At 35.9% G+C, this 18,298-nt stretch overlaps 1 protein-coding gene across 1 annotated transcript in view; it reads left to right on the top strand.

Moving 5' to 3' along the window:
• Positions 1-18,298, top strand: part of ADAM9 (ADAM metallopeptidase domain 9) — a 98,088-nt gene that overhangs the window by 29,563 nt on the left and 50,227 nt on the right. The window contains exons 7-12 of the mRNA XM_019748146.2: positions 1,429-1,494; positions 3,226-3,297; positions 4,206-4,375; positions 7,287-7,368; positions 7,896-8,029; positions 15,227-15,398. Coding sequence (XP_019603705.2) covers positions 1,429-1,494; positions 3,226-3,297; positions 4,206-4,375; positions 7,287-7,368; positions 7,896-8,029; positions 15,227-15,398 — 696 coding nt within the window. The remainder of the gene's footprint in view (positions 1-1,428; positions 1,495-3,225; positions 3,298-4,205; positions 4,376-7,286; positions 7,369-7,895; positions 8,030-15,226; positions 15,399-18,298) is intronic.

Below are 18,298 nucleotides of genomic sequence, written 5' to 3'. Positions count from 1 at the left end.
CTCACCCCCCTCCCATCTGACAACCATCAGTTTATTCTCTGTATCTATGAGTCTGTTTCTGTTTTGTTTGTTCATTTATTTTGTCCTTTAGAGTCCACATATAAGTGAGATCATGCAGTGTTTGTCTTTCTGTCTGACTTATTTTACTTAGCGTAATATCCTCTAGGTCCATACATATTGTTGCACATGGTAAGATTTCATTCTCTTTTATGGCTGAGTAATATTCCATTGTGTGTGAGTGTGTGAGTGTGTGTGTGTGTGTGTGTGTGTGTGTGTATCACATCTTCTTTATCCATTCGTTTATTGATGGACACAGACTAAAGTTTTTAAAAATAACATATTTATGCCCTAAACCAATACTTATGATTGCTGTGGTTTTGCCAACTATGTGTGAGAAATTGTGGTAGCTACTAGAGGATAACTATATGAGCACTATGCAGTTTCTGCCACCAAATTGGATACAGTGAAGCGTCTATGTGTTTTAAAAACTAGGGCTTAAATCTTCCGTAGTAATTGTATGTCTTTTTATCATTGCTACATAAAAGTCCATTGCATTGTCTTTCAGAAAGCAGGAGAAGTTTTTATTTGAATACCTTTTACACAAACTGGAATGGTGATTCTTGAGCTGTAAGTTGGAGAAACACACAGAGAAATTGAGGTTTAGGCCTTTAATTATTTCATCTGTCTTCCAGGGACACTCGTATCCCTGTTTTGAGTCTTCGTTAGGACTCCCTGGCTTCCTCTTGACATGGATCTCTTAGACTGAAATGTTTCTAGGACTAGACCAACCTCAGTTTCAGGCAGTGCACCTGTCTACATATGAAATGATGCTGCTGTGTTGGAAGAGTCATGTGCCTCTTCTGGTATATTTTCATTAACTCATACTAGTTTATGGCATTATTTTCACTGCCTCTGCTACCATCCACTTTTGACTATTGGACTGTTTTTTTTTTAACTTTAATCATTAGAAAATATTAAATTTTCAGCTTATTCTATACTTTATATGAATTTCTATAAAATCACAAAACTAGTCATTTTTTAAAGTGGCCACCTTGTCCTCACTTCTGTCCTGGGTTATTAGATATTCTTTCTTTGACTCTCAACATAGTAATGCAGTTTCCCATTAAAGTATGTGTGTGTCTGTGTGTGTGTGTGTGTGTGTGTGAGATTTGCTGTTTGAAAATCAATAATTCTGCTTTGAAAACTTGAATATCTTTAAGTAAAATTTTTCTTACATCAGTACAGATAGCAGATACCACTTTTTAAAGAAGCACGTTTTTTGTTTTTTTGATCTAGGATGTGTTATGTAAAATAATTTTATGATGTCCTTAGCAGGAATGAAATAAGCGACCAGGGATTAGGGTAAGATCATTATATATGAAAATTGTAACTTCTTTTTTTGCCTTGTGGTATTTGTGTTTCTGACAGAGAAGAAGAGCTGTGCTGCCACAGACCCGATATGTGGAGCTGTTCATTGTCGTAGACAAGGAAAGGGTAGGATTGGTGACAGTTTTTCTTCTTTTTCAGGAAAAGCAGATGAGAAGTGAGCATCCCATGAGAGAAATATGAAATATTATATATTTGTATTGCTTTTTCTGAAATGTAATTTTAAAACTGAAGTGGCTTTTTATCCTTTAAGCATACTTAGTATTCATAATACCAGCAGAAGCTGAATATAGCAAACTAGCCTACCTCTGACTAGATTAAAGGACTGTGGTGATAAAACCACTTAATCAGATATTGCTTTGTTGCCTAATAAAATTACTTTGCTGTCTAGAACTTCAGCTATTCTATCCTTCACTTTAAGAGATAGAAACTTCCAGGTCCTGGCATGCCTTAGAAAGAAATAGAGGAGAATGGTTCATCTTAGTTTTTACTGTTAACTTCGCTGCTCAGGATAATACCAGGGATTTTCCTCATTCATATTAAGAATTATGCTTAACTAAGAAAAATAATGGATCTATTTCAGCTTTTATAGGATTATCAGTTTTAGATATAGCTGATGTATAATTTAACATAGATTATTTGAAATGTTTTATCTTGAGTTTTAATGCCAGCTTTCAGCTTTCTTGTTTGTGTGAAAAAGTTTGAAGAAACGACATGATTGGCAGTTCCTTTCTTGTAAGCTGCAGAGACAGTTTCAAGGATTTTTATGGTTTTAAAAAAATCCCTTATTGTGTGTTTTTTGGGAAAAAGAAGCCACTTATTAAGAGATAGAAACATATTCAGATTTGTTCAATAGGTTCATTACCCTCGAGTGGTAGAAGAAAAAAGCATAGAACATATGAACAAGCATAAACTCTGACCCAGATAGTGGGTAAAAAGTATCTGTAGAAACTTTTGGACAAGTGACAAAAATAGAGATTTGAAACGTTTTTCTTTATTACTCGCTTCAGATAGGTTTGTTATATAATGGTAGAAAATGGTTCAAAATAAAAACGGTTCCATTTTAACTAAATTTTGTCAAATGTATTCAAATTTTTCTTAGGAGAATCTTGATTAAAATGCCCAACTGATCAGATCTGATATATTCTGCTATTAATGCCCTTATCATAGAGAAAAACAGTATATTCTTTAAAAATTATTTTTCATTAGTTATTAAGTTGGTTGTATGAAAATAATGTTAAAATAGACATTTAGATTTAGCTAGGTCTCAAAGAAAATCATCAGTTATATCAACTGATTATGGCTTAATATGGTTAAAGTTTTAAGTATGTCTATGTTTTATTTACATATAACATTTCAACTAGTGAACAATAGTTAATTTCTCATTAATTTAGCCTCAGGTTTAGAGATGGTTTATAGGTAATATCTTTAGCCTAAGGTGAAAGGGTCAGGAAATCTTTTAAATTGTGTTTATTCCTTTATCTATGCATTCTGATTGTTTTAAATTCTACCTTTGTGAAGTGCTTGAAAATATTTTTGCATTAAAATGAATGAAAATACTGAGAAGAAAATTCATTTTAAAGCTGTACTAATTTGGAGAAAATAAAGACTTCAATGCTTTTCTATTATTCAGTTCACACTTGTACCTTTTTTTAAATTCTCGTTTTTCACCAAAATGTATCTTTTGGATTTATTAAATTGAAACGCTGTTGAATGACTAAATGCCTCAATATGTTGTTCAGAGGAAATATTTGGATTCCTGTCTTCATTGTAAAAGATTATAGAAATGTTTTTTCTAAAATTATTTTGGTGGTAATGATTTTCCTTCTTTGCTTTCAGTATGACATGATGGGAAGAAATCAGACTGCGGTGAGAGAAGAGATGATTCATTTAGCAAACTACTTGGATAGTGTAAGTTCTGTTTTCTGCCAAGTGGGAATATAGTCTATCTTATTTCCTTTCACAGTCTGAGAACAGAATTTAAAAATTGTCTCATTTTGAGCTCTGATTATCCTAGGGCTCCATCTTTCAGGAGTCGCTTTCCATTTTGTTTTGTAACTTTTTTTTATGTTTGAAAGGAAGGTATAATTGTGGAAAGACCTTGAGACAAGCAAGATGAGAAAAGATACATGTTCTTATAAGATAATTTCACTTATAAGGCATTTCCCTGTTTGTAATACCAAGCATATTAGTAATGATGATAGTGATGGCATTCCATTGAGTATTCATGTGTCAGAAACTGAACCAAGTATTTTGCATTTTGAAACAAATTTATTCCTCACAGTATCTCTATGAAATAGATATGAGTTTTATAATCCTTAATGTGAAACCTTTGGGGTATGTGTATTAGAATTTTAGGTAACAGTTTAGAAAGGGAATATTGTTCACTATGTATATATAATACCTCCAACAGGATCTTGGGGTAGCACATTGTAATCATACTCGTTGGTGTTTCTGTAGTGAAATGTATGAATATTTACTCATTGGTATTTCTGTAGTGAAATGTACAAATATGTACATTAATTGAAATAAATGTGGGCTATAAATAGGCTTGCATTAGTTTAGGGAAAGTTTTGGAACGAATTTACCAAGAACTTTAAACTTCCAGAGTTTGTCAGATTTTGTAATCGAAGATAAAAAGGATTTTATATATGAGGAAACTGAGGTACTTGAGAAGTTAGTCTCATTATATTGAGGGAAATATATTTTTGGAGGGGAGAGGTCCTGTTTTTAATTTTAAGTAATTGTGTTACTTTATATTAAGTTAAAAAACATTTTAAAATATATTTTATATACTTTTATTTCTGTTTTCTTCCTAGATGTATATTATGTTGAATATTCGAATTGTGCTAGTTGGACTGGAGATTTGGACAAATGGAAACCTAATCAGCCTAATTGGAGGTGCTGGTGATGTGTTGGGAAACTTTGTACAATGGCGGGAAAAGTTTCTCATAACACGTCGGAGACATGACAGTGCACAGCTAGTTTTGTAAGTGATTTTTTTTAAAAGTACTATTGATGAATGGTCAGAATAATAATTTTTGCTTATTATTTCTTTTATTAGAATCATATTCTCTTAAGATTTTTGAGCATTCATTTAAATAAGTAAAACTTAGTTCCATACCATAGGACAAGTGAGCATGATAATGGGACTTCTTTTCTGTGTTGGATTCCCTGTCATGTCTTTCCCATGTCTTTGATTCTCTTTCTTCAGTTTACTCTATCATTATGGTATGGCATGTTCTCTAGTTTCATCTTGTGAAAAGGTATATGGAAAGAAAAAATTATGATCTCTTGCATGTCAGAAAATGTATTTCACAGTCTCAGAACAGAATTTAAACACTAGCTCAGTTTGACCTCTAATTATCCGAGGGCATAAGTAACTCATTCTCATTCCTGATCCTTTGTGTGTGACCTCCCCCCCCCCCCCCTTCCTTCTCTGGAAACTTGCAGGATCTTCTCTTGGTTCCCAGGCTTCTGTATTTTCCTGATGATAGTCTTAGGTGTAGGTCTTTTATCAATCATGTGCTGTGTACTTACTGGGTAATTTTAGTCTTGAAACTGATGTCCTACAGTTTAAGGAATTGTTCTCATTATTTTGTAGATGGGTTTATCCTCTTTATTTTTATTCTTCATTTATCTTGGGATTCTTTTTACTCGGCTCTTGAGTTTCTTGTGCTTGTCCTCTAATTTTATTATCTTTGTTCTCCTTTCTTCTCTTTGTCTTTTTCGCCTACCTTCTGGGATATTTCCTTAAATTTATCTTATAAGGTTTTTATTGAGTTTTTCGTTTCTGACTATCTTATTTTTAATGTTTAATAGATCTTTCTGTCCTCCTGATTATTTTTTATTTATCAAGTTCTTTCTTATTTCATGGGTATAATAGTTTTTCTACTTTCTTTGAAATATTACTGATATATGTTTTTAAAATTTTCTTCCTTTTTTTAAATTAAAGTTTATTGGGGTGACAATTGTTAGTAAAGTTAAATTGGTTTCAGGTGTACAGTTCTGAAATACATCATCTATATATCACATTGTGTGTTCAAAGTTCTTCTTTTACATAGTAATTTCATGGTACCATGATAAAACTTAAGTTTATATAAATCACATAATACAAGTACATTCCAAAAATTTATAGCAAAACCCTCATTTAAATATATTTAAAACATTTAATCCTTCTTAAAAGTTTTCTGGCTTGATAGGCTGGCTTTTTGCAAAAAAATGTTCTACTTTATATAATACGTTTTGCCACCCTCAATGCAGATGGTACCTAAAACTCAAATTTTTTCAGCGAAGAAATTTCCCTTGATTTAATTTTGTTTTCTTTTTTTATGTGACTTAATTTAAAGCAAGGCACTGAAAATACCAAAATGGATTTTTATGCCCCTCTAATAACAAAGGCTTGGTCCTGACCTTTTTATTAATTTTTAGTAAAATTGCACCTATAAGTTTCCTTATCCCAGTGAGCATGCCATCTAGTTCACAAAAGACCAAAAGGAACAAGCATTAAGCATATTCACCATGCCTTCCCCAACCACACCTACCAAACTCTCTTTTCCCTTGTTTTTGGTTTCTATCTGTTGTGTTAGAGGCATTTCCCAAATGTTTGATAATCCCTGGGATTTTGTTTGTAGTTGAGAATGGAGTACTGAGAAGCCTCTTGGAAGCATTGAGTGTATGAGTGGGGTTTGGGGACTCTGGAGTTCACCATAGGGTGAGCTGGCTAAAGTGTTTCCTTGTCAATCCCCTTATGTCAGTATCTCAAGTCCTCTTCTCCTGGCTGGTCGGATGCCACAGAGAAGGGTTTATTCATTTGTTTAGAAGGTACAGTGGTACCTCGGTTTTCGAATGTCTCTATTGACAAACATTTAGGTGTTCGAATGACGTAAATTTTATGGCTCTATGGTATCATTAGATAGTAAAATTCATGCTAAATTTGCAGTTTTAGGAGTTGATTTTAAAGGTCTGGAACAAATTAATCCCTTTTGCATTACTTTCTATGGGGAAACCGTGCCTCGGTTTTCGAATGTTTCAGAACTCGAACAGTCTTCTGTAACGGATTACATTAAAAAACCGAGGTACCACTGTATTTATTAGGCATATACCCTAGGACTGGGCTATAGCAGTGAATGTAACAGACAAAAATTCCTGCTTTCATGGGGTCCATCCATATTCTGGTGGAGGAGATGGGCCATAAAAGAGATAAATAAGTATGTATCATATGTTCAACAATGGTAAGTGGTAAGGAGGGAAAATAAAAATATTGGAGGAGTAAAGTTGAAAATGGTAAGGAGGAAAAATAAAAGTATTGGAGGAGTAAAGTTGAAATTTTAGGTACGATGGCAAAGGAAGCTCTCAGTGCGAAAAGATGGCTTTTGAGTAAAGACCTGAAGGAGGTGAGGGAATGAGTTAGGGTTATGTATTGGGGAAGAGAGTTCCAGGCAGAGGGAATAGGTCCCGAGATACAAGTGTGTTCAGGATGATTGAGGAAGAGTATGGAGGCCATTGTGATCCTTCTGTGCTTTGTGTTCCCTGCCCTGCAGCCTCTGTGTATATGGTCATTGAGTTTGTTGCCTGTCTCTCCTCGTTAGAATTTTTGAATAAATGTAATGCGTTTTAGGAAGGTATTTCATACAGAAGGTAGAAAAAATTTTGCTTGGTATCTAAAACATATCTTCACTGGTCTGAAAATTAATTTGTAATTTTAATCTCATTCTCTGATAATAAAAAAGAGAGAAAGCTTAATTGTATTCTGACTTTAAAATGTTGTTTAACTTTGCTGCCAGATTTTGTAGGTTCTACCAATCCAGTTTAAGATTACCCAAAGAAATAGGAGCAATGTGTTTCTCCTTCCTCCCTCCCCCCCAAACACTTTTCATAACCTTTCCCTTTTCATTTAGGAAGAAAGGCTTCGGTGGGACTGCAGGAATGGCATTTGTGGGAACAGTGTGTTCGCGGAGTCACGCGGGCGGGATTAATGTGGTACGTTTTTATTTTTGACGTTCAACTTTGGACATCTGCATTAGGACAGTGTCAAGCATTTACTGACTCTATGCTTCCTCCCCTCATCCTTAAAACAGTAATTTGGGTATTCTGAAAGGCAAGGTGGAAGTGGCAGATAAGGTTCTTTCCCGAGAGATGTGATTAAGTTTTCTCATATTTATTATGTATGTATTAGCTCCTCACTTTTACGGATGCAGATACAGAGACTCTATTTAAGAAAATTAAATTACAACCATGAATTTGTTTCCTCATAAACCACCATGAATAATCTGTTGGTGGTAAAGTGTTTGACCTGCTACTTAAAGGGTCTGTCTTCATCATCAGTATGTTAAGTCACATCAGTTTCTTACTAGACTGAAATATGTAAAGACTGACATTGGTTGCTTGATTTATCATATAGACTTTCAGCATTGTAGTGATAAATATCTTTTTTTGAAAAAATAATCTCATAAACAAAACATCCCTTTGCTCAGAAATCTAATTAATACCTTCTTGTGTTTGGACAGTTTGGGCAAATCACAGTGGAGACATTTGCATCCATTGTTGCTCATGAGTTGGGTCATAACCTTGGAATGAATCATGATGATGGGAGAGATTGTTTCTGTGGAGCAAAGAGCTGCATCATGAATTCAGGAGCATCGTGAGTAATTAAATTTCTTCTTCTTCTTACCTTAATATGGTTTTGTAGATCAGTGTTTCTTAAACTTTGGGATATACTTATGTCTATGTGGAAAACATAGGAAAAATTATTCCTGGCTCCCCTGAAGTTAATTACATGATACAACAAGGAGAAATCTATTTTTTAATTAAATAAATAATTTCACAGAGCTTTAAGAAAGAAACGTATGTAGGTGCAGGTATGTACTTACACTTTTTTTTTTTTTTTTTTAAGATTTTATTGGGGAAGAGGGAGAGGACTTTATTGGGGAACAGTGTGTATTTCCAGGACTTTTTTTTTTTTAATTGGGGAACAGTAGTGTGGTTTTCCCAGGACTCATCAGCTCCATCCAAGTCAAGTTGTTTTACTTTCAATCTTAGTTGTGGAGGGTGCAGCTCAGCTCCAGGTCCAGTTGCCGTTGTTAGTTGCTGGGAGCGCAGCCCACCATCCCTTGAGGGAGTCGAACCGGCAACCTTGTGGTTGAGAGTACGCATTCCAACCAACTGAGCCATCTGGCCACCCGGGAGCTCAGCGGCAGCTCATTGACTTCATTCTAGTTGCGGAGGGCGCAGCTCGTTGGCCCATGTGGGAATCAAACCGGCAACCCTATTGCCCAGAGCTCGTGCTGTAACCACCTGAGCCACCTGTCCGCCACTGTAGTTACACTTTTCAGTAAACCAGCTGACAGACCAAAAGATGTAAGAACATGGAAAAATTTACATCTGAATGAGAAATTAGGGAAAGGTTTCTGCTAGATTCAGTGCAGGTTGGATTATAGATTGAAGGATTATATGAAGCATTTACTCATAAACCCCTTGAGAAAGTGCTGCATTGTCACTGTAAGTAGAAAAAAACCTGACAGAGTCCTGCAAACATCCCCAATTTTGTAGATAAAGGTGGGAGGCAAGACAAAGAGGAAAAAGAAGAGTTAACGTTCATTGAACTCTTTTTATGTATCAGGAACATTTTAAACACTTTAAAGGTATTAATCACTTAATGCTCAACAACCTAATGAGATGTAGCTACTTGTTATCTCTATGGATGAGGAAACTGAGGTCACACATCTAAGGAAGTGGTGAAGCTGGGATTTGAAGTCAGGAAGTTTGGGTCCAGAGCCTATGCTCTTAGAACCCCTTCCTTTGCCAGGGTTCAAAAATAATTACAATAGAGTGTTTAAGCGTGAACAAGAACCATTCAGTTGTTGGGCTTCTTTTTGATGCAGACTTGTCATAAGCAACAAGGTTCCACCCTTATTTAGTAGGCAGTCGTGCTGAGCAGAGAGCTGGACATAGCCGCAATGCATGCATGAAATAGAAACTGACCCAGAGAAAAATCAGATATGGAAGATGTTCATCTTTAACAAACACAGATGAAAATGTCATGTGGGAAATATCCATGGCCCAAGAGTTCACTCCCTTTTTTACTTCCCTCAAGTTCCTGGGGCACTGAGAGAATAATAAAAACTTCTGTTAGCCAGTACTTTATCTTTAGGTCTAAGTGTATAATTTTAATCACATCCTGGTGGAAAGGGAAGCACTCAAGCAGGATTTACTGCAACATTTGTCTGTTTTTGAGCAAATTCTAGATTGAAAAATAGATACAGAAGAATTAGAATAGTGCTTATGAAAAAACTGTACTTAATAGAAATGTAATTATATTCACAAGAAAAGTCATGTTTGTAAAAGATTTCCTGTAGGAGACGGAAGTAAATTTAGCATTTACTTTGGTTGGCAATGAGTTGAGAGAGACATAAATTCAGGGAACAAGAAATGAATAATCAGCAGTGAGATAAAGAAGAGACTAACTTGAAAAACAGAGCATTCAGAGGAAGGAATGTCATGAAACAGTGCTACAGTGGAATTTAAAATGGTATGAGAAGCAATGAAGAGTGGACCCATATTTCATTCACTCATCAAGTATTAATTGAGCGCTATGTGCCAGACTTTGTTTCAGGCACTTGGAATATCTCTGTGAATTAGATAAAGACTTGCCCTTCATGGAATTTACATTTTAATGGGGAAGACAAACTATTAACATAATAAATACATCAATAATGTAGAACAATAGAAGGTGGTAAGTGCTACAGAGAATAAAATTGAGCAGGATTGGCAGAACAGGAAGGTCATGTGCGGTGTGGTGGTGGTGATGATAACACAATTTTAAATTCATATTGTCAGGGTAAGCTTCTTTGAGATGACATTAGACCAAGTACTTGAAGGAGGTGAGTAGAAAGTTGGCTGTGTGGGTATCTGAGGGAAGAGCAAGTACAAAGGAAGTGTGGTCAGGATAAAATTTTTTTTTTCATGATGGAAGAAATTATAGCAGGTTTGTATGCTAATAGAACTCATTTAGTAGAGGGGGAAAACTGATGATCTAGGACAGAGAGGGAACACTGCTGGAGTAGTTCTTAAGTGGGTGAGACGGTATTAGATCTGGAGCAAGAATGGAGGGGTTGGCTTCACTGGAGCTCTGGTAGGGTATCTGTGGAATTAGGAATAAATCGGTGGAAGTCTGTGGTTCAGTTTTTCAGTGAAGTAGGAAGTAGGTTCATCAGCTGAAAGACAGGATGGGGAGAAGCTGTTGGGGGTTTCGGGAAACAGAAGGTATGAAATAGTGGTGTAGTAGAAAGGGAGAATAAATGGATTACAGTGGCAGCTTTAAAGGGCCGCTTGAGGTTCATAGTCATGAATTTCAAGTGAGATTAGTCAGTGTGGTCGTGTGTTTTTGTCCAGCCACATTCAACTGCATAGGTACATAAGACAGTTGAATTTAACTAGGTTTTGGTTAGGCCAAGTACAATGAAGTAAGAGAGGGGCAAGAAAGTCAAACCTGTATGCAAAGGAGTAATTATAATGATGGTTCATGATGTTTAAGCTGGATAAGACTTAGGAAAAAGAAGACATCTAGGGGATGAAGGACGTGAAAAGGGGAGACATCAGTGGATTGGATGTCCTGGTGGGATTAAAGGCATATTGTAGTATAAAGGTTTATTAGCGGAAGAGTGGAATGTATAAAAGTCAGATTGTAAATTATAATTCTTGGTGATGGTAAGGTGTCCATTAAAACCATGGCAATGAGTGGTTGACTTGGTGGAGAATAAGATCATTGGAGGAAAGGAGTTCAAGCCACTGAGAGTTCACAGGATTAATATAATTATCTACCTGTATATTGAAAAAGGCAAAAATTAAGACAAGAATAGTATTAGAGGAACAATGTTAGTAAGCAGGATGTGAGAGGTAACGAACTGTTTGGTAGATGTTAGACAGATCAAGGATAGTGGGTAATTTAATTATATGGTATACAAAGCTGGGAGATTTAGGAAGGAAGGAGAAAGAATGGCCTAGAAACAGCAATCTGGAGGAAGAACACTGATTTCATCTCTAGTTGTATGAAGGTTTTGGGAAAAAAACTACCACCACTTGAGATGGTTCTAGTGGAAGCTGTGAAATTGGGATAGCTGAGTCTCAAGTACAGCTTAAAGGTGAAGGGTACTTTTAGAGAAGAGGTTATGGACGTGGAAGTTTTTGCTGATGATGTACTGTGAATTCCAGAGTGCATAGTAAGAGAACAGGATACATATGAAGCCTCATGGGTATTAGAGTGCAAAGGACAAGAGCCTACGTGGCTCTTAGCTTCTTACGGTCGTTGATGTAAACAGGAAAAAGGACATAGTGGGATTTGTCCTAGTAGACTAAAGGAAGATACATGTGTGAGGGATGGAGAGGGGTTCCCTCGTGACCTCTGTCAATAGATTCTAGGAGGTCTAAATTGATCTCAGTCCTAGTATAGGAACTCACTTTGGTCCTGGTTGGTCCTTGATGCCTATTGAGAAATGATCTGCAAGTGACTCTTGATGAGCTTTCTCAGATTATAGGGGGAAAGGACATAGACATTAAAAAGTAGAAAGATGTGATAGATACTGCGAACATAGTGAAATGACAGTTTATGGGCCATTAAACTTACTGGAGGAGCAACCAGAACAAAGGGTACTTGAAGGATAAAAAATTAAAAATAAAAAGTATTCTACATAGAAAAAAACAACAAACCAAAAGAAGGTATTATTAAAGTGTTACAAAATGTAGAGTGTAAGATGTAATGTGTTCTCTGATTATTTCCAGATTACTCAGAAAGAATGACTTAAATGATAGTTGATGTTTTTTCCCATCACATCCTGGTAGACCATTTCTATCATTGTCAGTCACATCTATCTCCTTTTGAAGCAGTTTTGGAAAATTCACCTCAGTGTGAGAAGAGAGATGAGGAGGTGCTTTAAATTAATATCCTAGTGCCCAGAGGTGACAGGGAGAGAATAGGAATACTTCAGTTGCTATCCAAGCTGAGTATCGGGAGAAAGATCATCCTTCTTATTACTGTAGGTGCCGTCCAAGGATGACTAGGGGAAGAATATCTTCATTTTAGCATCCAAAGCACTGCAAAGGCCAACATGCTATCTCTCCGTTTGCTAAGAAACACCAGAAGTGCTTATGGTTTTGTTACCCTTTTCAGTACTCTAGTCTACTTCATTGTGAGTGAAACAGATTTTTTTTTTTTGTAGATTGCTTTAGGATAAAACATTTAAAACATTATTTCTATGAGGAAATGTATTCCAACTTCTAAATAACAAAGCTTATTTAAAAAATAACCTGTTTAGAAGCGGTGGACTCTGTGTGGATTAAAATTAAGGATTTAAGTGTAGGAATGCACATGACTGCAAAACTCGTATGGCTACTGGCTGGTTAATATAGTCTTACAGAAAACATTATTGGATGTGTACTATGTGGCAGGCGCTGTACTAATCACAAAAACGTCAACAATGAGAAACAAAAAAAACAATTACAAACCTCTGTTCAACTGAAGTCTCCTCTGTTTGTCAAGTAATCATTACATATTGTAGTTTGACATTTCCACTTGATGCCTATTAGACTCAAACTCCTGTTTGTCCCTCTTCAAACCTGTTCTACTGTCTTCCCCATACCCGTTAAAGATGATTCCTTCCTCATAGAAGCTCAGGACAAAAATATTGGAGTCATCCTTGACTTCTCTATTTTGTCATATTTTTCTTCTTAATGGCCATGCCTTTAAACCATTTAAATAATCCAAACGCTTCTTACTGCTTCCACTGCTATCATGCTGGTCTGTCATCATCTGTACAGTACATTTCTGCAACGGCCTCTTGCATGGTCTTCCTGCTTAACGTAGCAACCATGGTTCCTGTTCAGATCAGGTCAGTCCTGCTCAACACTTTCCATTGTGTCATTCTCCCAACCCCCAAGCCCCATCTCCTTACTGCCCTCATAGCAAAAGGTGAAATTCTCACCTTTGCTCAGTGTATCTCACATTACACATTCCTTCCTTCACTGACTCACTTCACTCCCACTCACTTCCGTGTTCCTTGAGTGTGCCCGCAGGCTTCTATCTTAGGGGTTTTGTACTTGCTATTCCTTCCCCCTGTAATGTTTCCCCCCAGATACCCAGTGTTGATTCAGTTGTCACAATGTTTCTAGTGCCTGTCCTGACTGCTCTTTTAAAAATTGCAATCGCTCCTTCCTCTGTACAGGTCATCCCCTTCATCGCCTCCTCACCTTTTCCTCCAATGGCACTTATCTTCTAATACACTATTGACTTTACTTACTTGCTATGTTTGTAGTCTGTCTCACTCACTAAAATGTCACCTTCACAGGGGTGGGGATTTTTTTGGTCTGCTTTGTTTACTGTTTTATCCCTTGCACAAGGAACAGTACCTTGTACATAATAGAAGTTCAACAAATGTTTGTTGAATGGGTGATATTGTACAAAAGGACTCCTCACAATATTCTTAAACAGAAAGTAGCAAGAAAAGGAAGAATATGGAGAACAAGTGTTTTTGTTATTGCTAAAACCCTTGTGCCAGGTATTTTCTTTCTGTGTGAATCAAAATATTGTCTGTGCTCATTCTTTTCTAACAGATAGTTGATTGTTCAGGTTCCTTCTCTGCCAGTCAATCTGTTAAAATCCTTCCACATACCACATTCAAAGCTTTCTTGTCAAGTAGTATTAATAAAATGTTCTGGGCAGACTGCTTTTCATTCTCAAGAGCCTAGAGCCAGGACCATCTATTTCCCTGGAGACTTTGGACCAGTTAGCAAAGAGGAGTGTAAATTGTATACCCAGGGGACAGAGTCTCACAGAAAGGATCTGTTTCTTGGATTCCTTGGATGTATAAAGACTCAACATAGATAGGAATGCCTCCTCAAACACTATAAAGCAATTGTTTTCATTCCCACTGCTACATTGGCACCATTGCTCAAACTGATGAAAAAAAGATGCTTTCAAACCAAATTCCTTTGATTAAAATTTTAATGTGACTTGGATTTCTCAAAGATTCTTGTTGTATATGTGGGTATGTTTCCCACTAGCCTTCAAAAGTAAACATAGCTGGTGAGATTATCTGAAAAAAATTTATGGTTATTGAGAAGAACAATAATTTAAAAAACCACAACATGTAGAACACATCAAAGTTGCATTTGTATAAATCTCACATACATGTCTTAAGTTGGACGTCTTCTAGAAGCCTGCTAGCCTTCAGAGTACTAACCATTGTTCTCAGGATTTATCCTAAAAGACACTTAAACCTCCAACTGTAGCTGAAATTTTGCTGTGCATTCTGCTTCTTGATGGCTATGGTGCATCCTCACTGGATTTGCCCATTCACATTATTTTCACATAGCTCATAGTAAGTGAAGGTGAGGGGAACATATGAATGTTACCCTGTGGAGTCAAAAAAAAAAAAAAAAAAAAAAAGATTTGGGAAACATATAGCTAGCTTCAAATATTTGAAGAACTTATACTTAAGTAAAGTATAGGAAGATAAGTAAAACTTAATTCTGGATGACTAGTTAATTTTTAAGGTCTCTTCTGACGATGAGATTTATGATTTTGTATTTCAGTGTAAGTGATATGTTTGGAAGATATTTTCATGGAGCTATAATATATTGTAACCAAAATAGTGAATTATGTGCTAACTGAAATAATGTTCTATATTTATTAGAAATAGATATTAATTCTCATTTCTCTCTATTTTGGTTAGCTTATTTTCTGCTGTTTTAAATATTCACACCTTGTGAGTTGAAGACATGACTTGAAATTTTCAAAATGAATAATTGCTACGATATAAGGTCTTTTTCTTAATGTTTATTATAGAGGTTCCAGAAACTTTAGCAGTTGCAGTGCAGAGGACTTTGAGAAGTTAACTTTAAGTAAAGGAGGAAACTGCCTTCTTAATATCCCAAAGCCTGATGAAGCCTACAGTGCTCCTTTCTGTGGTAATAAATTGGTGGATGCCGGGGAAGAGTGTGACTGTGGTACTACAAAGGTCAGTGCAATTTTTTATATTTGCTTTGTGAAATTACCTCAGGATTTGCAAAATATAAAATAGCTTGCTTTGGGCAACTCTGGCCTAGGAACTAAAGTAACATTTAGTGGCAAAATGAGGGCTGGTATTTTGCTTGTTGGGATATGTTCCTGGGGTTGGTCATCTCCTTCTTCTCTGAACATAACTAATGGTGTCACCTAGTTTGGCGTCAAGGAAAGTGCCATATTTATACCTCTACTTTTTGCTACCTTCTACCATTTCTGCTGTGGTTATTGGGCAATTTACTTACTTTAAAGAACGAGTCAGTTTTTCACTTGGCTCTGCACTTGTAAAGCTTTCACTACTCTGGCACTGCCGTTGCAGAAATACTCATTCAGTTGAACTCATTTTAATTATAAATTGAAGTCAGCTTATTCTCCAGAGTCCTTCAGTAACAAAGTTCTTGGTACTCAAAGTAGCATTCTCTCTTTATTAACCTTCAATTTACCTACTGATCTCTGGCTTTATCACACCTACTACCCACACTTATTGCCGTAAGCCCATGCCCGTCTTCATTATTATTGTTTCAAATCTTAACTGTTCTCCTCCCAAAACGGCCTACTTAGACACTTTCCTCCTAGGCCTGCATTAAATTATAAAGAAATTTGTTCATTTGTGTGTAAGCTTTACTATATTCTCAGTCTTTTCCACAAGTTCTTCTTCTGCCTTACCTGACCATACCAGGCTTTTGCCAGACTCACGTTCTAGAAAGGCAGTATGTATTTTATGATGAAACTGTGATGGGCTTTCATTGCATGATTGCCACATGTCAGGGACTTCTGCTAAATGTTTTACATGGTATAATCCTCACAGCAATCCAAAGATACTGATATTTTTTATATTCTCATTTTCAAGTGAGGAAAATAAGTCCTAACAAGGTTATGTTTAATTTCTAAGTTAACATTACGCTGTTAGGATGACCAAACCCTTCTCCTTTTCCAGACATTCTCAGATCTTTCTCCTTAAATATTTTGCTATCTCCTGACTGTTTAGTTCACTACCAAACTTACTGAAATAGTCTCTATTTGCTTCTTGAGATTTCACACTACAAAATTACTCCTTAAAAAAATAGATTCCCCTGCCTCTCAACTATCACAGGGTTTTTTTTCTTGGTATAAAAGTTTCAGATAGTAAGTACAAGCAAAATGCCCCTTTCATACCTTTGTTTCTCCCGTAAATTTTCTAACTACCTTCTGCAGTGGTAATCATTCTTATAAGCTTAGTGTAGTCCTTTTTGACTTTCTTCTATTATACATTTATATAGTATGCATATTTGTAAATAGTTGGGTTTGTTTTAGGATTTTATTTTCTTACATAAATGAAATCAGACTTAATAGCAGAGTTTTATTTTCTGTTAATATACCTTGGAGATTTTTCCATGTCATTACATTATATAGACATAATCTTTTAATGTCCTGATTAATATTCCGTTATAAGGGTGTATCATGATTTATTTAACTGTACTCTTATTAATGGGCTTTTCCTTACTGTAATTAGTAGTTTTCTGTTGCAGATAGTACATCCTTGTACGCCTCATGTATTTCTCTAAGATAATTACATAAAGATAGAATAACTGAATTGAAAAGTATTGTTTTAATTTTATTAGAGACTACCGCATTTCCTACAAAAAGGCTGAGTCAGTTTGCATTTCTGCCAACAGCGTATCAGTGACCCCCATAGTCTTGCCAGCACAGGATCGTGTTTTCTTAATTTCAGTGGGTGAAAAGCAAGATATTGTTTACCTTTCTGTCTTTTCATATGCTTATAGACCACATGCATAATTTTCTCCAATGAATTATTGTTTTATATTCCTCATCAATTTTTATGTTGAACCTATTATTTTAAGTTGATTTTTAGCAACTCATGTATTATGGGCAAAGTCCTTTGTTGACTGTGTTCTAATATTTCCCCTCTGTCTGTTACTTACCATTTAGTTTTAAAAAATTAATCAACTTTATCTTTTAGAGCAGTTTTAGGGTCACAGCAAAATCCAATGGAAAGTACAGAGATTTCCCATGTACTGCCTGTCCTCACACATACACAGCTCCCCCATTGTCTGCATCCTGCAGCACAACGGCACATTTGTTAAAACTGAGGGCTCTACACTGACACATCATTATCACCCAAAGCCTGTAGTTTACATTAGGTTTTCACTCTTGGTGTTAGCTTTTCATGTGATGTATTTTATTGTGTTGAAAATTAAAATTTAAATTGATCATTTTTTTCCTTAAGACTTTCTGAATTTTGTATTTTGACCAGACTTTTAGGACTCCTGTTTCAATATAATCATCATAGCCCCTTGATAGTTTCTTCTAGCATTTTAAAAAATTAAACACTTTTGTATTCGCTGTTTAATTGAGGGGATCACGTGGACTGAACTAGAAAATTAACTTCCATCCATTAATGGTCAATAGTTGCAGAACCACTTAAAGTTGTGCTACTTTTATCATAAAAAAAATTCTTGTATACATAGTCTATGTCCTGAATCTCTGTTCTTTTAGGAAGCCATCTGCCTGTCTTGCACAGTGTTTTTGAAAAAAAATTAACAGCTTTATTGATGTCAAAATATTAACTTTGGACTTTGGTAAGGAAAGGATTTATTCAGAATAAAGACTGTTGTAATAGGGAGACCACTCTGATCTCAGACATCTGGAAGTGTTTCAGAATCAATGAGAAAAAGATTTTTCTTTCATAAGATAAAGGCGGGGGCAAGTAGAGATAAGCAGAGTCTTTTAAGGGAAAGCTGGTAAGCAAGGGGAAATAACTGGTGAGGACTTACAGGAAAATCTGTTCTGCTGTGGTCAGCTGATTTCCAGGAGAAGCTGATGGGAGGGAGGGCACTTTCCACTTTTTTTGTGGGG

The sequence above is a fragment of the Rhinolophus sinicus genome, linkage group LG04 (genome assembly GCF_036562045.2).
Source record: "Rhinolophus sinicus isolate RSC01 linkage group LG04, ASM3656204v1, whole genome shotgun sequence".
Lineage (NCBI taxonomy): Eukaryota > Metazoa > Chordata > Mammalia > Chiroptera > Rhinolophidae > Rhinolophus > Rhinolophus sinicus.
This window is presented reverse-complemented; position numbering and strand designations above follow the sequence as displayed.